This window comes from Lottia gigantea, assembly GCF_000327385.1.
Source record: "Lottia gigantea unplaced genomic scaffold LOTGIsca_40, whole genome shotgun sequence".
Classification (NCBI taxonomy): domain Eukaryota; kingdom Metazoa; phylum Mollusca; class Gastropoda; family Lottiidae; genus Lottia; species Lottia gigantea.
The window spans coordinates 2,291,275-2,309,929 of record NW_008709380.1 but is presented as its reverse complement, the minus strand read 5'-3'; the positions used below and the strand labels follow the sequence as shown (position 1 = coordinate 2,309,929).

Genomic DNA, 18,655 nt, shown 5'->3' with positions numbered 1-18,655 from the left:
ATCTATCAATAATGGTTTTAACTCGTCTATTCTCCAGGCGGTTATAATGTATTATTAATTGAGCTTGAGTTAGGTCTACAGTAGATTAGTTTTTACTTTATAGACATCATTTACAGGTCTTATTAGGTTTCCACATAAATATGTTGATAACATTATAATCAGTATTGTACGTCGGAAGATAAAACATTGACCAGGAACAACATACATTGCAAATACACCCACTTTTACAAGTATAACAGCGTATGTTCTAGATGATCCTTGACCTTGTGGTGATTTTGAGTTGGGGTTTGTGAGAATCCCTGTTCATTTATCTGATATACACGAAAGTATTTGCCACCGTTTCCGACGTTGTGCTCAAATATTTTGTACCTATTGCAAATGTTTAATGCTCTATAATTGGTTCCCCGGTTATCTCATGTTCCAACCTGTCTCGATTTTCCCGTGTTTCAATTACAGCTAGTTCCAGAAACATATAATGGCAAATGAACAAAAGTTTTCTTTGTGAATACTGCCAGACGTCCGACTGGAAAAAATAAGCCATTGAACCAACATAAAGTAATAACCTAAGCTAATTATATAGGTTAATAAACAGGAAATCTATTTAATTGGACTTACCTTGTAGCTAAGAAACTTGAAAGACAAACCATGATTTCATATTCCAGCTAAATTGATATAATAATCCACAGACATGCGATATCCACATATATAGATCACATATAAATGTATTTTATCTCGTACCAAGTAATTGGATTAGGTGATATGAACTATACATTGTTGGTAAAGAATAATAAAGCTTTGTCAATAAGTGTCACTCCTGAAACGAACTTGTAGCTTCAGAAACACTGTAGAAGAATGAACTTTAGAAATCGTTCGCTTCTTGCGTTACAACGTCAACGTCCTATGATATTAAAAGGATTAATTGAATTGTCTGTATGTCGTTTTAACAGTTGTTGCTTTAAAAGAATGCTCTCTTTTTATATGTTAAGCCATTTAGAATCTAGCAATCGATATTTTAAAACGTAGCTCAGATATTAAGAATTGTTATCTGATACTGCACTCCCCAAGGACTGTTTACATTGGCTGACCATATAAAAGACTCATTTGAATTTAGATGCTTGCATCAGATTAAGATGTTGAACTACATCAGTTATTGTTGCACAATGTCCTCTCTGTAGTTCAGTAATTCCACGGACATGTTTTGTCTCTAGCGCTTGGTTAGCTATCTGGTAGCTCATGGACGACTCTTTTATTGAATTATCGAAGATGGCCACAAAAACTGAAGAAACACAATGATAGATATGGGAATTCGTCTATCTATTTTAGGTCAAAATCATTAAGTTAACTCGGATCCTTTTACAGGCGATACTGTGGTTATTCTTGAGATTATATTGAATCGTGCTACTAAAAGTACCATTCATTATAATTTGTTCCAGGAAGAATGGACCTGTTCTGTTTCGTTAGTGGTGGATGCAATGAAGCCACATATTTTACTGCTTATTCACAATCTTCTTGAAGAGTGGTCTGGTATTTCTACTGCTTCGGAACAGCATTCTAGAGCATAAAAAGAAGTATAAACACGAGAACGATTCCTTATTGGATTATAACAGTACAGGGGAGTCTCCTTATCATTATCGAGTGATCCTTATCCTTATCGAGGTATAACAGTGCAGAAGAACCTCCTAATCCTTAACTAAGTATAACAGTTTACAGGATCATCCTAATAGGCCTACTTATTGGGGTATAACATTGGAGAAGAACATCATTATCCTTATCGCGGTATTACGGTTTACGTAATCATCTTCATCCTTTTCGAGGTATCTATAACAGTGCAGAGGACTTTCTTATACTTATCGGGGTAGAACAGTTTAGATGAACTTTCTTATACTTATCGAGGTATAATAGTGTAGAAGACTATCCTTGACCTTATCTAGGTATAACAGAGAACAGCCTTATCCTAACCGCATCCTTATCGAGATATAACAGTGTGGAGAAACATCCTTATCCTTATCTAGATATAACGGTTGTGTTTTGAATGTTATTTAGTTCGGATCGATAGATTATCTACTTTCTCCCACTACATGAAAAATTAATGATATCTTAACACAGTTACGATTGTATAGAATCTCAGTCGATTTAGAACCCGTCTGATAATTATAGAAAGGATCAAGTCAATTACTAGATATCATTGGAAATACAATTACATCCACACCTCCAACACGAATAATTCTTGTGGAAAATATTGACTTCCTTTAATGAAAAAGAAACTCAATTGGAAACTGAAATTCAAGAAATTTGACAATAAGATGAATTAAATTTCTAACATTCCTTCCATAAATGAAAAAGAAACTGAGTATCTGCTCAATCAAAACTGAATTTCAAGAATTTTGACAGTAAGTGTTGACAATCATGCAACTAAGTCGAGGTCACCTCGTTATATTTCTCGTTTGTCCAACCACTTTACGGTAGTATTCCTTTGATAATATAAAACAGTGGTATCATTTATTCCATACTGATTCTACAGATAAATATACTGACAACTAATCTGGCTCCAGACAGATCGGGATTAATAACAGACTAGCTAGTTCTCAAACATAAAACTAGAACACAATATTGCGCATATCACAAAAACCTTTACACATAAATAATTAAATACAGTAAGTCTACTGTAAATTACTAGAACTTTCTCTTTGGATTTGTTTACAATTCTGATTGATTCGATTAAGATCACGCAATCGTGCTCCAGTGAGTTTCTTGCATCAAGGGCTTTTTAAATGTTATAATAACACGAGAAGACACTAATAATTGTTGGCGAAGATCTTCAGCATGGGTTCAAATTTCGCGACAGATAAATAATCCTTTCAAAATAACCTTGTGTATTTTTTTTGTATACTGTGTTTATCATCAAAAACTATAATCATCAAATATGAACCTAATTAAAACACAAAGCTTAATTAGTTCTAAACAGCATATATATCCAGTGGCATCCACAACATCTTCCAGATATTTACCCGGAAGTACCTTCAAGGACACATTATAGTGTAACTGCCCTGGGGCATTTATGTCAGACAGTTTCCGGCTGTACAACAACCACCAGTATCAAGAAAACTACTCCTGTTTTGGCTTTCAAAAAACCAGTTCCTAATAGTCTAACACTCCAATTGGCTGAAAATCACCAAATTAACTTAAGACTGAAAATGTCTGTAGGCAGCGTTTAAGTTACACGAGTAATAAACTGTATTATCCAATTCCACACTGTGAATGAATATAAAGTCAAAGTTTTAGTTGTAAGGAGAGAATGTAAACAAAACACGATGAAGTTGAGTTATTATTCGTCCAACCAGACGAAATATCAGTCATTTTATTGATCAATGAGGAAAGGATGGTTTGGTTAAAGCCATGCTTTCTAGCTCGACGTTAACATTTCTTTTTCTATACTTGGTAGTATTCTAATGGGATGATGTTTTCGGTAAACAAAGTTCTCTTTTCAAATATTATTTTCAATAATTTTCAAAAGAGGCAAATTGAGACCTTCGAGTTAATGGAGTTTTCACACCAAGAGTTTTATGGCTATTTGTCATTAGAGTGGTTAAGAGTTTGGAATGTCAGTCTTTCAAAAATGTAGGCGGTAGTACAAGAGCCTATCTGATCATTTATGGTTATTGAAAAGACTGTGGAGTCTTTAGAATACCAGTTTTCCCATCATTCCTGGTGGCAGAAGGAGTGTTAGATCTTGAGGGTATCCGTCCAGCCTTACCACCCTTGTTGGCGTAGAAATACTTTTAGGTCTGTGGATTACCAGTCTTACCATTATTGTTGGGGGTAGAAAGACTGTTAGGTCTGTGGATTACCAGTCTTACCATTATTGTTGGTGGTAGAAAGACTGTTAGGTCTGTGGATTACCAGTCTTACCATTATTGTTGGAGGTAGAAAGACTGTTAGGTCTGTGGATTACCAGTCTTATCATTATTGTTGGAGGTAGAAAGACTGTTAGGTCTGTGGATTACCAGTCTTACCATTATTGTTGGTGGTAGAAAGACTGTTAGGTCTGTGGATTACCAGTCTTACCATTATTGTTGGGGGTAGAAAGACTGTTAGGTCTGTGGATTACCAGTCTTATCATTATTGTTGGAGATAGAAAGACTGTTAAACACAAGTAGTGTTTAATATCATCTTTCAAGAAAACTATATGTTATCAACGTCTCGAAGTCTATTCAGATATTCTTTTCACACCAGGGGCTAGTCTCTAGATCTGCAAGAGACTTCGTTGCATTTATAATCTTCACATCTGATTCTGTCAATCGTGTGGGTTGATATAAATAAATTATTGAGACAGAGTCTCCATATCTACACGTTAGAAACGTAACCTATAGGCATTTTCCCTTTTACAGAAAAGAATGCAGCATGTTAGCGATTTTTTTTCTATAATTTGATAGAAAACATCAAAACAGCACGAGATGTGAATTTTACATATCGTTTATACGCTTAATTTAACGTATAAAAGTAAATGCATTAACTCAAACGAAAATGAAGTCCTCAAAGGTGTACTTTACTAATTTACTACTGGTGTAACTCTGCCAATAAAAATGATTTCACAGTACATCAGGATCTAGTAAAGTACATCAGCCTATAGGAAGGGACATGAAGATTTCTGTGGCAAATTTCATTCACTGATTATATAGAGGGAATAGAAATTTCAGAGGTTTTTAAGGATTGGGATGTTAATTTATGTGGAAAAACACTGCAACCAGAATGATTGGTAATTTACCAATTATTAAAACAATTAAACATCTCCATAGATCGATTTTATTAAAAATATATTCTAGGCATTGACTCCATAAAACTCAAGATAATAATGAATATATATTATACTACAGAGATATAAAGATATAAATACACACAACAAAACAAGACTTAAAAATTGACAATAAAACTTCGAGTAAAATAAAATTGTTCATTGAATTTGGCTGCAATACTTGAAAACCCTCGTTAAATGCTGAAGATATAAAAATCGTTGATAGAGTCAATTATAAAATAAATAAATAATGAAATCCATTCCACACAATAACAAAACTTAAATTCAAAATATAACAAACTTTGTATTCAAATTCAAAATTGCTTTTCAAACTAATGCCTGTAAATCTTTACACATCAATAATCAATATTTCTGTCTTAACAGAATATAACTTGAGAATTAATTTATCCACTAACTTTTTGGCACCTGAGCCAAATATTCATTAAACATTTTGTACTCAAGAAGTTAGTAAAATGCCCAAAATCAAACTGAAAAAACTTGTATAATCAAATTAAAAGCAGCCCTGAGAAGAAGTATTTAACATCAAATAAAACTATGTGGAGACTATAGAGTATTATCATCATTCATCTGATTTCTTCCGCACACTAAATACATCTAGGTAATAAGTAGCACCATTATAAGTTATAATAAAAAAGATAAAAGCTATAAATACAGCATGAGCTAGGAAACAGTTGTACCAGATAATACTTAAAGTCACTGATACCAGACAATAGATCCAATTAAACACTACATACAGTACCACTCTATAGCTAAAAATAAAAGCAGAGGACATATTTAAAATCTCTAATGTTGTCATAAGAGTATATATTCATCAGTACAGAATCCCTGTATAATTCAATTTTTTTTAGATGTGCTCAATGAGTAACTGTTGTTTTACGGATAAATACTTAGTTTTATGGATATGTTGGATTATAGAGGGATTATGTTGTAAAGTTATGATATGAAACAAAACTCTCATAACCCTTGTAGCACATAGATAGTTATAACTGTATCAGAAGAATATCAGTTAGATAACAAGATGATGGGACAAGGGGAGACTATTTGTAACTTTTTCAGGACATTAATATATAAAACAAAATGAGGAAAATGAAATGAAATGAATGGAGTTTTATGTCCTACTTTTCTGCACCATGTGGGCTAATGAAGACGGGCAATGCCATGCAGGGTGCAATGAGGGAAATTTTGCCAGGACAGCGGCATTAGCCTGCTCTTTTTTGATTTCCAACTGTCGAGGGATCTTTAACGTGCACAGCCTGTAGCACACAGGGCCTCGGTTTATTGTCCCATCCGAACAAAGCTTTTTCCATGTCAGCCCCCCGTACCTCTATCACTGACAGGGGGAACCCAGGTTGAAAAATCCGAAGGTATTATCTCGACCCATGCCGGGATTAAACCCTGGACCTTCAGGTTAGCGAGCAAGCGTCTAACTCACTGAGCCACTGCGGCTCCCAACAAAATGGGGAAAAATTTGCATAAAATAATTTCGTGATAGTGTACACTCTCATTAATATGAATGGAATGAAACATTCTTATAAAACCTGCACAGCTGTTTCCCTTTTTATTTCAATTCAATAAAAATGATAATAATTCTGATAATTATGACAGATATTATGAATATTTTTTACTTACTTGGGTCCTAATAAATCAACAGCTTTAAACATGAAACTAGATTCTTGAGCAGTCAGACATTTATAACTGGTTAAATATTCTTCAGGTGGTGGAAATATACTGGTCAATATTGAATGTAATATCTGGAAAATGAAGATCATTAACTTTAACATTTTACAGCCCAAACCAAATGTCCTGATGAGGATTTTGTATCTGAAACATGTATCCACAAGATGTTCTCTAGATAATTATCTGAAACATATATCGGCAACACAACAATTTAGTCAATTAGATATTATTCAAGAAATTCTTTTCGATTTCTCAGTACTGTTCAATGAGTCATCCAATTTAATTAGCTGTCCTGATGAGGATTTTATATCTGAAACACATGTTTGCAGCAGGAGATTAGTCAACAATACATGATAGTTATGCGGAATGAAAAATCTTAAAAGACATTTAACTGATCTGTCCTGTATCTATTTGTATACATAGTTTTATCTAATGGCTACTACTTACACTGTGTAGGACAAAACCAAGAAAAGGAACTACTATCAACCACTGTACAGACCAATTATTAATATCTGGTACAAAATCTTTACGCCATTTCATTGAGGTATCTTCTGAATACCATCTTAATCTATAAAATAACTATCACTATAAAAATACAGAACGATTTCAGACTATATATATTTCCACTATATATATGTCGATGATTTGAATAGTTAGCAGTACTTAAGACGACCTTCACCACTACCTGGACCAAATTTTACAGACCACAATTAATTTATCTTTGACATATCCTGGATGGAGATTGTAGAATTCAGATAATTTATTGGATCAACTTTAGATAAATTGAACCAAAATCTGAAGACAAAAAAACAAAACAAAGAGAGAGATACTATAAGCTTATGAAAAGCTCACAATTGGAGATCACAACAACTTACGCAAAAGAGAGAAAAGCTGGTAGTGTATGAATGTAGACTGATGTTACTTTATCAACACTGTGTAATACCAGAGAATTTCTAAATATAACAGCTGCCCATAATAACGGACCATTAGCTACTGCAAATGATGCCATAAAAATATTCCCATGTTGAGGCCATATCCTGCAATATTACAAGATTAGGTAAGAAACTCAGTCATGTACACATCCAATGAACGAAATGGACAAAATCAGAAATATATGAGTTAACTGGATCCATTTAAAGTCAAGATGGTGTTTGTAGAAATAATTCGTCCATTTTGTATTTGGTCTGCTACTTAAAAAAAATGTTGAATGTGCTAGAAGCAAAAATCAGCACTTTCTTAAGACTAATACCTCATGCGCATTATTATCAAGAAGCCATGATGATTTAAATAATCAAAACTTACCAAAGAAATAAATACCACAGTACGTTACCATAGTAACAGAAATCTAACAAAAAATAATTCCATTTGTACTTCCTTTTTTGGGGAAAAAAGAAATAATTGATGGTTTTAAAATCTAAAATAATAGTTACAAATGACCAAAGAAAAAAAATTATTAAATATTTGTCTTTTTCAAGGCTTCAGCTTGTTCCAGAAGGGTGAGGGCTGAGGGCATATTCAATATTTCTTCATTAACTTGGGTCAAGGGTCAAAAGCACTGGCAGAGGAATCAGAATCTTATCTTCAGGTAGATTTCAACCTTATCAGACAACAACTAGAATGGTCAGAGTTATTTATGGTATAAAAATATATTGATATACAAAGACAACAACATCTCATCTCAATTGCGCCAAAAATGAATTGTCTGAAAGAGAGTACTTACCAGTATATGATGGTTCTAATTAGAAGGAGACATGGAGTACTTATAGTATAATAATATGGTAACAACCATTGTGAAGCCATTAAACTATGTGTCAATAGGATAATAGTACCTATTGATATCACATACACTAATTTTTCTTGAAGACGTTTCTTCTTGAGTACCTAAGACAAAAAAATAAGTAACTCATAAAGTAAGTCTTTTCTAGCATACATCCTAAGTGATTGTTGAGCAAATATATTTAAACTGTCTCACTTTCACTGCTATAATTGTAGATGAACTTGAAGGCACATTATTGTTTTAAAAAGTGAAATAGATAGCTAAAAGACTATTATAAATAATGATAATTACCAAAAGAAACTCTCTAAGATCTTGCTCCTCTAATGACAAATGAGCTTTAACTTGTTTCATTCGGTCAGACATCTTTTTGATATGTTTTTCTACGCCACTCTCTCTGGATGTACCGGTACTGTAAGATCAAATAAAGAGCATTAAAAGAGAATATATAATACTATAAAAAATATAAATATCAAAACAGAACCTGAGACATGAGTTTTACGCTGTGCAGTCATTTCATCAACCACTAATAATGAGAAATCAGAATTTATACAAACCTTACTGTCAAAAACTATTGAATCAACAGTCAAATTCTGAACACAGAAAGCAGATTATTCAAAAAGTATCTCTAAGGCCAGAGGCTATCAGTAATTCTTACTTATAGTTTTGGGTTTTCCTCTTTGCATCTTCTTTATCAACCATCATGGATCCAGGATATTTAATCTGAGCTGCACCTCTTAATTCTTGTCAGAGTATAGGCTACTAGTGGAGATAATAATACATTGTTCAGAACAAAATATAAGATTTTTACCAGTTAAGTACAAGTAAAGGGTTTGAAAGAACAAAAGGGATAGCTAATAGTCTTCAGCTATATTTCGACTGGGCCTCCCCAAATGACATAATTGCCACATTCAACTTATCAGTCAGTAGCAACAACTATTTTATTGACAATGGTCTGATGGAGATGCCTACCCTACTACAGTTATTTATTGATAGCATATTCCAAATCAAATGGTATTTAGGCTATTAGCAATTCGCCACTGAACGAAAATTTTGGCTCTGTATGTAATTTAGAGACAAATTATTTTTTTGTTTATGAAAAGTTGAGAACTGATTAGCTATAGGATTTTCTGTCGATTACAGTAAAAATGACCTTCACCTTTTTCCAATTTTCATTCGGCAGTCTTCGTTTTTATTTTTGGTGGAAGCCATAGAGTTATACTATGACTCTATGGTGGAAGCTAATAAAAATCAAAAGAACAATTGATTAGGCATAGACAGTTATCGATTCAAATCTGTAAATATTGGCTGTTTTAAGAACTGAAGGTAGGCCTAAATGATTATTAATAAGGCAGTATGAACCACCGACCACTAATTTTTCTTTGGGTAACTCCTACAAGTATTCTGCCTCCAGACAACAAATAAATACTTTCACTTCTAAGGTGTCATCTTTTAAGTTGTGTGGCAATACTTTTTTCTTTGTAGCTTTGTCCCTTTTGAGCAATTGAAAAAACAAATCTGGATTTTTTTTTTGTTAGCCATACTATTACAAATTTCTGTTGGAATTCTTGGCTATGATCTCCATTCTTAAGGATAAAATAAGAATAAACTTTGGGGTTAAAAATTTATTAACATGAAGGTAAATAATAACAACATAAAATCAATAACAACCAAGCAAAAAGTTAGATATCACTGCACAAAGCCTGCAAATCACAGGACAAAGTTAAATTATTAAGCTATTAAGTACCAATATCATACACTGAAAAATATTTTGATATCATCAAAACCAATCTAATGAAAATAAAGATTCAATTGAATTTTATGTTAAAGAGTTTTTGTAACTCAGTAGTGGAGAGTATCTTAATCTCAAACAATTATACACAAAGAATGTGTTTTCATTGAGTTTGTGTATTCAAATACTAGTTTTGAGTTTCTGGCATGAATCTATGAATTTAAAGCTTAGACAAAACAGTTGATGTGTTAAGTTGGAATAAATCATAAGGCTGACAGAAAATACAGAATGGATTGCAATAAGGAGGAACTTTATTTCAGTCAAATGTAAGTGATCCCTTAATTACTTAATCTTGGATGATTTCCAAGTACATTAGTTCATTTGTTTCAACTTGGTTTTATCAAAACAAACACATTTACAATCACTTTTAAAGCATAGAAGGTTATGGTAACAAAATTAATGCAAAATTAAATAAATACAAAACAATATTGCCTTTAGTCACAATAAAATGTTAAATGGAATGTTAAATCAGGTCTCAGTAGTAATTATAAAATATAAATAAATTATATCACACAGTTCAAATAACATATTCTTATGATATGCAGAATGTGGTTTAGTTTAAATCTGAATAGTGTTACAAGGTAAAATTCAGGATAAATAAATTGTAATGAAGTTTCTGAAACTTTATATGTGTATCAGGGATACTGTTTGCACCATTTCAATTTTCAATCAGATGTCTGTGGAGTAAAATTCCACTAAAAGTGCTTTATGACATCACTAATGCAAAGGGATGTCATCAAACACTTAGTTTTAGCAAAATTTCAGGAACCACAGACGTCTGAATGAATATTGGAATGGTGTAAATCCAAGCTTACAGTGTCCCTGATACACTTAAAAGATTAGAAAACACATTATGTCATTATTATGATTATTTTGATTATATTCAGTGGAAATGAATGTCACAGGAATTCTGAATTAAATATCAAATATGAGACAAATTTGGAAATGAAGCCTGATATAGTAAAATGGTATATTAAAGTATCACATAATACATGGAACATCTTGATCTTTAACAAAAAACAAACAAAATAACAAATGTGATCTTGGTAATGAAATGACATCACAGTGCTAAATTTTGAGATTTATTGATAATATGGTTGATATAAATGGCAAGGATAAGCAATGCCTAACTAAAGGCTTCAGAAAGTAAACTATATATATCTGAGTTATTTCACATGAGTACCGGTAATCTTTTAACTGAATACAAAAAGAGCTTTTTTTTTTCAAATTTTAGCCAGATATACCAGGACGAACACTAAATACATCTAAATAAAATCTGGCCCCATTAAATGTGATAACAAGAAACATCAATGAGAGATAGACAATATGAGCTATAAAATAGTTATACCACAGTATCGTCATGGTAAATGATGCCAGACAAAATAACCAGTTGAATATTAAATACAGCAGGATTCTATATCTGAAAAATATTATCATAGCTTTATATTTACAATTATTACCAAATCATAGTTGCATTTGAGCCATATTTTTCATTTAATGAGCTGGTCATTTCTATAGAATGGTGCTCATCCATATATAGTTCTAATCATCTGTAAGGGTCTGATAAATGATTTTTTGGTAGAAATGTTTGCTGTTTTAGAAAAAATCCAGTAAAATGTTAATTTAAGATGTACCCATCAAGTAATACTAAGTCATTCCAGGAATACAAAGATGCCTTCATATAAACATAAACTTACTTTGGACCACATAAATTGATGGCTCTATAAATGAATGTGGAAGTTTTAGAAGTGAGGTAACGATAACTTGTCTGGTAATGTTCGGGTGGTTTACATATACATGTTAAAAGTGTTACGAGGATCTGAAAAGTGATATTGTAGTAAAAGAAAAACTAATGAGATGTTAGAGACTAGAGTTCAATTTCAGTGAGTCAATTTAACATGCTCATATCATGTAAGTTTTAACTGACATCATTTCAAAGCTATCAGCTGGTTTTACTCTTTCAAAAACCGTACAACAATCTGAAATAGACGTACACTGATAATTGCTTTCATCAATTTCCATGTCATACTATCCAACTAACCAACCAAACATACATACTTACGTTATGGCCGATAAAAGATGCAGCTGGAACAGCCACCAACCAAATAAAAGACCATTCGCTTAACAATGGAATGAAATGACAAGGCCATTTACTGGAAGATTCTTCTGGATACCATCGTATTCTACAAAAATTATTTGATTACAATATCACAAATTAATTAAAATTCGTATATCATTATAGCATTGTTATATTATTTTTTTCCAAGATGATTTCACTAACTATCCATGATCTGAGAAAAATGATATGAATTTTATGTTTGCTCACTAGAATATTTAACCTATCAAATTCTCTGTTTACTCAATCTACTGCCTGTATGGTATTTATGAATAAAAAGTGTATTCGACTGATTTTCTTTTATTTCATGATGACTTAGGTTCAACCAAAAATGTTTTATGTCTAACATGGTCAATTTCAAATATACCATACAAAGTGTATACCATATACAGTATATGTAAAGTGTTTTTTACTTACACAAATGATAGGAAAGCTGGAAGGATATGTATATAAACTGATGTAACTTTATCTATACTATGTAGAACTAGAGAGTTACGATAAATAACCATCGCCCATAACAACGGACCATTGGCTATAGCAAACGCTACAGAAAATAAATCTCCATGATGAGGAGCAATCCTGAAAAAATTAAAAATTTAAGCCTTCTGCATAATCCTATAAGTTGAAAATTGAACCAACATGTGGTTTTGCATCTATCAGATCGATTACCAAAACCCTTGAGGTCTTGTTGTTAAAATTATAACTTAAAGAGGATATAAAGCAAGTACAACAATCTGTAATAACTGGTACATCAATTGGTTGATATTATTGCACTGATATTATTTCAAACATTTCAAAATTGTTCACAAATATTCAAATCATGAAAACTTTTCCCTAATATCAATTGGTCATTTTATTCAAAATTGCCAAGTAACTTACCAAATAAATGCAAACCATAAAATGTTGCCATAGTAACAGAAATCCAAAAGAAAATAATGCCATCGGAATTTCCTACAAGAAATATATATCAAGATTAGGAGATATGATTATCATTATTTATTTCCAGCGATTGATTACGCAACCCTTTTCTGTGCATCTTAAACAATTATAGCTACTATTGCAATATTCAGTTACGTCCACTTTTTCTGCTATGTTAAAGATGATTGTTAAGAAGAAGAGCATTCCACTTACACTGATGTGTACTTACCAGTATATGATGGTTCTAATTAGAAGGAGACATGGAGTACTAATAGTATAATAATATGGTAACAACCATTGTGAAGCCATTAAACTATGTGTCAATAAGATAATAGTACCTATTGATATCACATACACTAATTTTTCTTGTAGACGTTTCCTCTTCAATAACTTAAAATCAATTAAAACTAATGACATATATTATAGGGGTCACTTGCAGGTGAGTTAACTGTACATTCGGGTCACTCGCTTGCTGAGTCAACTGCACATTCGGGATTCATGGAATTACACTGACGTTCAATAAAACAAGTTGGAACAGAGTTCAGAACAGAAAAGTAATAGGTGCAGACAGAATTCAAACTGAGGAAAGGAAGGGAACTGTTCAGAACTCTCCAATGGAGCTCCACCCTGGATGAAGGCACAGAGATTGGCTAGTCTTCCTTATTTTAAAAACTTTCCACCAATATGAAACTTGATTAACTAAATGTGCCTTATCTTTATGTTCCAGGCAAGTAATAAATAAACACAGGAAGAATATAAAACACTCACTGATAAAAAAGCTGCAAGTTCTGATTCTTCTTCCTGACTCAGTCCACTTTCTGTTATCTCCAATTTTGATAAGGTAGATTTGGTTGGTTCAATACCAATACTTGAGCTTCTAGGTATGAAGCCATTACTGTTAAAACACAAAAAGATATCAAACTCAGCTCATCTGATGTATAAGCTTGAGATCTAAGACAGGCACTGCAAATAACTGATCTACATCTTTACTGCTTGTTAGTGAATTAGTTGCCAAAATAAAATCAAATCTGCTGACTTACATGGTGACAGACGCAACAGGTTTGGTATTACCATCATCATTGGTACAGGTTACTACTGTATCTACTGGTTTAACTATTAAAATATTCTGATTATAATTCATGCTCTGTGAAGTCATTTTCTAAAAAAACAAATAAAAATACAAACAGTTGACATTCAGCAATATTCATTTTGACATGAATTCAGATTTTAACAAATCAATTACACATCATGTATTGAGTCCAGATAATTCACATATTTATTTTCTATAAAACTAGAGTGGTGATATCACTTGACAAAAAATTAGCTTGAGAATATTGTGTGACGTTCCAAATCTTGTATCAATATAATATAACACAATTGATATTGTGAGAAAGTTACAAACAAGTTTAGATAAGGCTGTCCCCAGCTTTCTTAAGAGGAGTCACTGCTAAGGCAAGTTAAGAATAGAAACATGTACTGGTATTTCTTCCTTGTCAAATCAGGTTACTCTTTACATTCTGAATCGACACTATATTAGCTATAATAAAAACAGTCTAATTACCTTTACATTCTTGATAAGTTGACCATCTTACTTTATCTGTATTTACATGTCATTTACCGTTTGACCAATTATCACATAATTTTCAACCTTTGTACTAAGACCATATAAATAGAGTGAGTTACTGAAGATGAACTGATCAAGGGTCCTGACTGAAAAAGATCAAATTTATTTACAGACTTTTTCCATGTTAGAACAAAAGTATTTTCATTCTAAAACTGCAAGAGAGAAAGTTATTGAGGAAGCTATATCACTTTATGTACATTAATATCAGGTACTAGTTTTAGCTTTAAGTCAATTTGAATCAAAAACCTAAAAGAAAAAGTCACAAACCGTCACAAAAATGCTTGTGAATAATAATAGTCGTTGTCATCTCAAGCCACCTCCATCAGTCACTGTTGACCATTGGAAACTGTAGTCAGGATTTTTTTTAACTGACCACTGAGGTAGAACAGTTGGTTATGGTTTGACAGAGGTTTACATTTGCCATTAATTTTAATGTCTGAAACTTCTGCTTGATGTCACATGCATCTATTCAAAATTGTCCACCGTCTGGTGATAATGATTAATCAATATTTTTATGAATTGGCTTCCTTTATTTTAGCCTAAACTTTTTATTATATCATCTCATTAGTTTCTATCTTATAATTCAAAACTGCATGATTAGCCTAATTGTAGTTAACCGAATAGCATACATGACATGTGTCATAAACTGTTATCAAAATTTAGGTAGGCCTGCAATCTTTAAATAATATCATAAACTTTATCTACCCTTTCAAACCCACAAATATAAGTGATAAGAAGGCCTACCATTGTCAAAACTACCATAGTGCAATAAAATAGTAATTGTTATCCATGATAAGTGTGTTGTGTTTATCATGAAGTGCGTATATGAAGATAAAGTTAACAGTGACTATGGAAGCTATGAAGATCAGCTTATCAAAGTTTGGCTAGGTAAAATAATCGATGAATTTTAAATTTTGATTACTGGTAGGCCTATTCAACATCAAATTTCATATAAGACTAGGCCTACTACTAGATGTAATTTGTGTTGAAATGTTATGTTTTTATTATTGTTATTAAAAGTGTGCATATTCCATAATATTGTCTTGTGTTTGTGATATCAAATTTCATAATTGGTTAAATGACAAAATTACATTTCTCTCGTGTACGGTACCCATCCTAACCTCTTCCATTTTTCTAAATTATATTCCTTCATCGTGTGGAATAATATAAATAATGATGAATTTTGCAACATAAACATAACCCTTTTGACATAAGACTACGTACCCTATTTTCATGGAGAAATAGTCTGTTATCTATGCTTCTCCAATTACCTACATGTAAAATGTAGGATAAGCACCCCCCTAGCCCTTACCTGTTAATCAAAATATCTCTGATGTTGATAATGATAGGCCTTCTTTTTTTTTAAGGGCTAATCAGACCTTTGGTTCGATTTTTATGCCTAACGTCTAGGGCCTAGCTTTTAACAGTATGAAATCAATTCTGGCCAATTCCTGAAAATATTCTCATTTCAATGCAAGTCAAGGCAACTTCAATAACGTTTCTAAGTTCTTTAATAAATTATCATCTGCAATCATGTCTGTGGAATCGACCTTCACCTTGATAAAATATTCGGTTGTCCGAATGATCTTGATTTATCTCCCTTTGATAAATAACCGACTACGGACAACAAGGCATTTCTCATTGGCATAAATTAAAATTTAATTGGACCCCGTGGATATGCTCACCTCCAAAAAATATAATTTTCAACCCCAATCCAGTCAAAAGCACCAAAAAGACAAAATTGGAATAACCAAAGGGGTGGACCTCAAACCCAAGAAATTAACTGTTTTTTTTCTGTCTTCTCAGAGATGATATACTTTGGAAGGGTACACCGACACACACCAAAATGATTAGAGCCCACCCATCTCATACTGCTGACAAGTTGCTGCTACAGGATCAATTATTAGATAATGGTTGGGGGTGGGGTATAAAAATAAGGCAATTAAATTTGAAAATGTTTATATACAACACATTACAAACAAAAATGTAGGGTGCTACAAACAGGTTCAATAGTAAAAGATGTTTAAAGGTGACTGTACAAAAATTGAAGATAGAAATAGAGCTATAACATATGTAACTTTACAACTTATTTTCAGAACATTTCTCTCAAAATTTTGATATATGGGTCAACATAGCTAAATAAAGTCACCCATTTGCAACTGACTTTACCATTTCAATAAAGAATATTGAAATAGTTTAAGAATTTGAGGTATTCCATTCAAATGTTTATCCATGGTTTAGGCCTACAACATTCTATAATCTTTAAAAATGCACAAATATTCCAAATTTACATAAATTTACTTCAAAAGGGATCCTTGAAAAAGTGCCTTAAGTTTCAGAAGAAAAAAGTCTTTAATACCTTTTATTCACTGGTCATCAGTAGGGAATGTAAACTAATGTATAAGATCTATGGTTTGTCATGTGTGAAGATTTCTATCATAGTGATTCAAATGAAATGCAAATTTTTACACTAAGGTGTCAAAAAATCTAAATATGGGAAGAAACTCTTTTGGAAATAATTAAGAATTCGTCAAAAAATGGACGAGCAAGATTTCTTTTAAAATTGGTTTAGATAAACTGGATGACTTTCCCATAATTTATAAGGGATACAGATGAGTGTAATAAAGATTTAAAGAGTAATAGGAAAGAACAATAACCATGGAAAAATGTACACTACTAAATCATGGACTATAAACAATTTTTAAAAAATTCTCTCATTTTGGAAGATTATAAATAAAAAATATACAATTATATCCCAAAGTCTCAACAAACAATCAAATAAACAAATAAATTAAATCAACAAATAAATAAATTTGTCAAATTATTGGTTTCATAGTCGAGGTACAATGTATATATTATGCACAATTATGGAAAGTTACAAACATAACTGTGTAGGCCAACTTTTTGAAAAAGAATATGTTGTCATAAAAACAGTTTCGGTTACTCTTTGATCACAACAGAATTGATAACTTGTGATCCTTTGAAGCTGACTTTTTTTCATTTCAAAGCAAAATTCAGATTCGTTGACCACAACGTGCACTGTTGATAGGTCTATGTTTTTAAACATCTCTGAATGTGCGTAAATATTCTATCCTACATAAAACAAACCCCATTTCTCATTTTATGACTTATCCCTTCAAAACAATGAAAACCACATGTCTAATTTTGTTCAACAATAAATAATTTTAAAGAAAAAAAAGAGAGAAAATCTGTCACCTTTTGATATCATAGAACCCGTGTAACACTTTTGATTTCCTTCCATAGCTTGTTCTATACTCTCTCTCTCTAAACATTTGAATTGAATCTGAGAACTGACCAATTCACATGACTCGTGCCTCAGTTATGATGGTGGTTATTGTCAAAGAGGTGATTCATCAACCATCAGACTAGACACCATGACAATCAGCCTACATGTTTCAAGTTGCTTCAAAAATCAATGAAGAAATTCACAGAATTCTTCACACACAAACACAATTATTTTTCATTTACTTTACCAGTGCCCATACAATTCAGTTGTTAATTTATATACAGTCCAATGATGTTTCTGACCAAAGCGCCAGAACTTTCAAGTTCTTTCCTGTAGTTTACTGGTCACTGGTCAAACATGGTTTCTGAGACACAGAATCATACCTAAACCCAAGTCACCATCTGCAGCACAGACATTTGCTCTTCAAGCCTACAGAGACCTTATTCTTGAAAACTTAAGATGATTTTAGTGTTCCAGACATTTGTCAATCTCCAAAATCAATTTATTTATTTATTTATTTCTATTGTTATTTTCCAATCAGATTGCTGTATTTCTTGAACTCTGGATTTGATCTTAGTTAAGTTTTCATGAATAAGGTCCCAGAAGAAGTGTGTATTTATAAACTTAGTAAATAACGATTGGTTGAATATGAACCTGATAGAAGTTTTATCCAATCAGCAACTTTCATTCATAT

General features: G+C 32.1%; 2 protein-coding genes across 2 annotated transcripts; both read right to left on the bottom strand.

The window, feature by feature from the left end:
* Nucleotides 1–4,788: 4,788 nt before the first annotated feature.
* Nucleotides 4,789–9,399, bottom strand: LOTGIDRAFT_233561 (hypothetical protein). The gene is made up of 9 exons (XM_009060103.1): nt 9,237–9,399; nt 8,923–9,026; nt 8,559–8,676; nt 8,211–8,371; nt 7,793–7,864; nt 7,366–7,527; nt 6,938–7,058; nt 6,443–6,564; nt 4,789–5,562 (listed from the first exon to the last, which is right to left on the bottom strand). The coding sequence occupies exons 2-9, from the start codon at nt 8,967–8,969 to the stop codon at nt 5,373–5,375; spliced, it is 993 nt and encodes a 330-aa protein (XP_009058351.1). The 5' UTR covers nt 8,970–9,026; nt 9,237–9,399; the 3' UTR covers nt 4,789–5,372.
* Nucleotides 9,400–11,286: 1,887 nt separating this feature from the next.
* On the bottom strand, nt 11,287–16,239 carry LOTGIDRAFT_233560 (hypothetical protein; the record flags this gene model as incomplete). The annotated part of the gene is made up of 10 exons (XM_009060102.1): nt 16,027–16,239; nt 14,652–14,800; nt 14,131–14,249; nt 13,859–13,985; nt 13,320–13,480; nt 13,052–13,123; nt 12,590–12,751; nt 12,119–12,239; nt 11,754–11,875; nt 11,287–11,476 (listed from the first exon to the last, which is right to left on the bottom strand). The coding sequence occupies exons 3-10, from the start codon at nt 14,244–14,246 to the stop codon at nt 11,287–11,289; spliced, it is 1,071 nt and encodes a 356-aa protein (XP_009058350.1). The 5' UTR covers nt 14,247–14,249; nt 14,652–14,800; nt 16,027–16,239.
* Between the last annotated feature and the right edge of the window lie 2,416 nt (nt 16,240–18,655).

Coding starts and splice junctions, on each gene's coding strand:
- LOTGIDRAFT_233561 (XM_009060103.1), bottom strand. CDS start 8,969: ATGATGGTTGATAAAGAAGATGCAAAGAGGAAAACCCAAAACTATAA. Junction 7,528..7,792: donor CTGTGGTATTTATTTCTTTG/GTAAGTTTTGAT, acceptor GTAATATTGCAG/GATATGGCCTCAACATGGGA. Junction 6,565..6,937: donor TTGGTTTTGTCCTACACAGT/GTAAGTAGTAGC, acceptor TTCATTTTCCAG/ATATTACATTCAATATTGAC.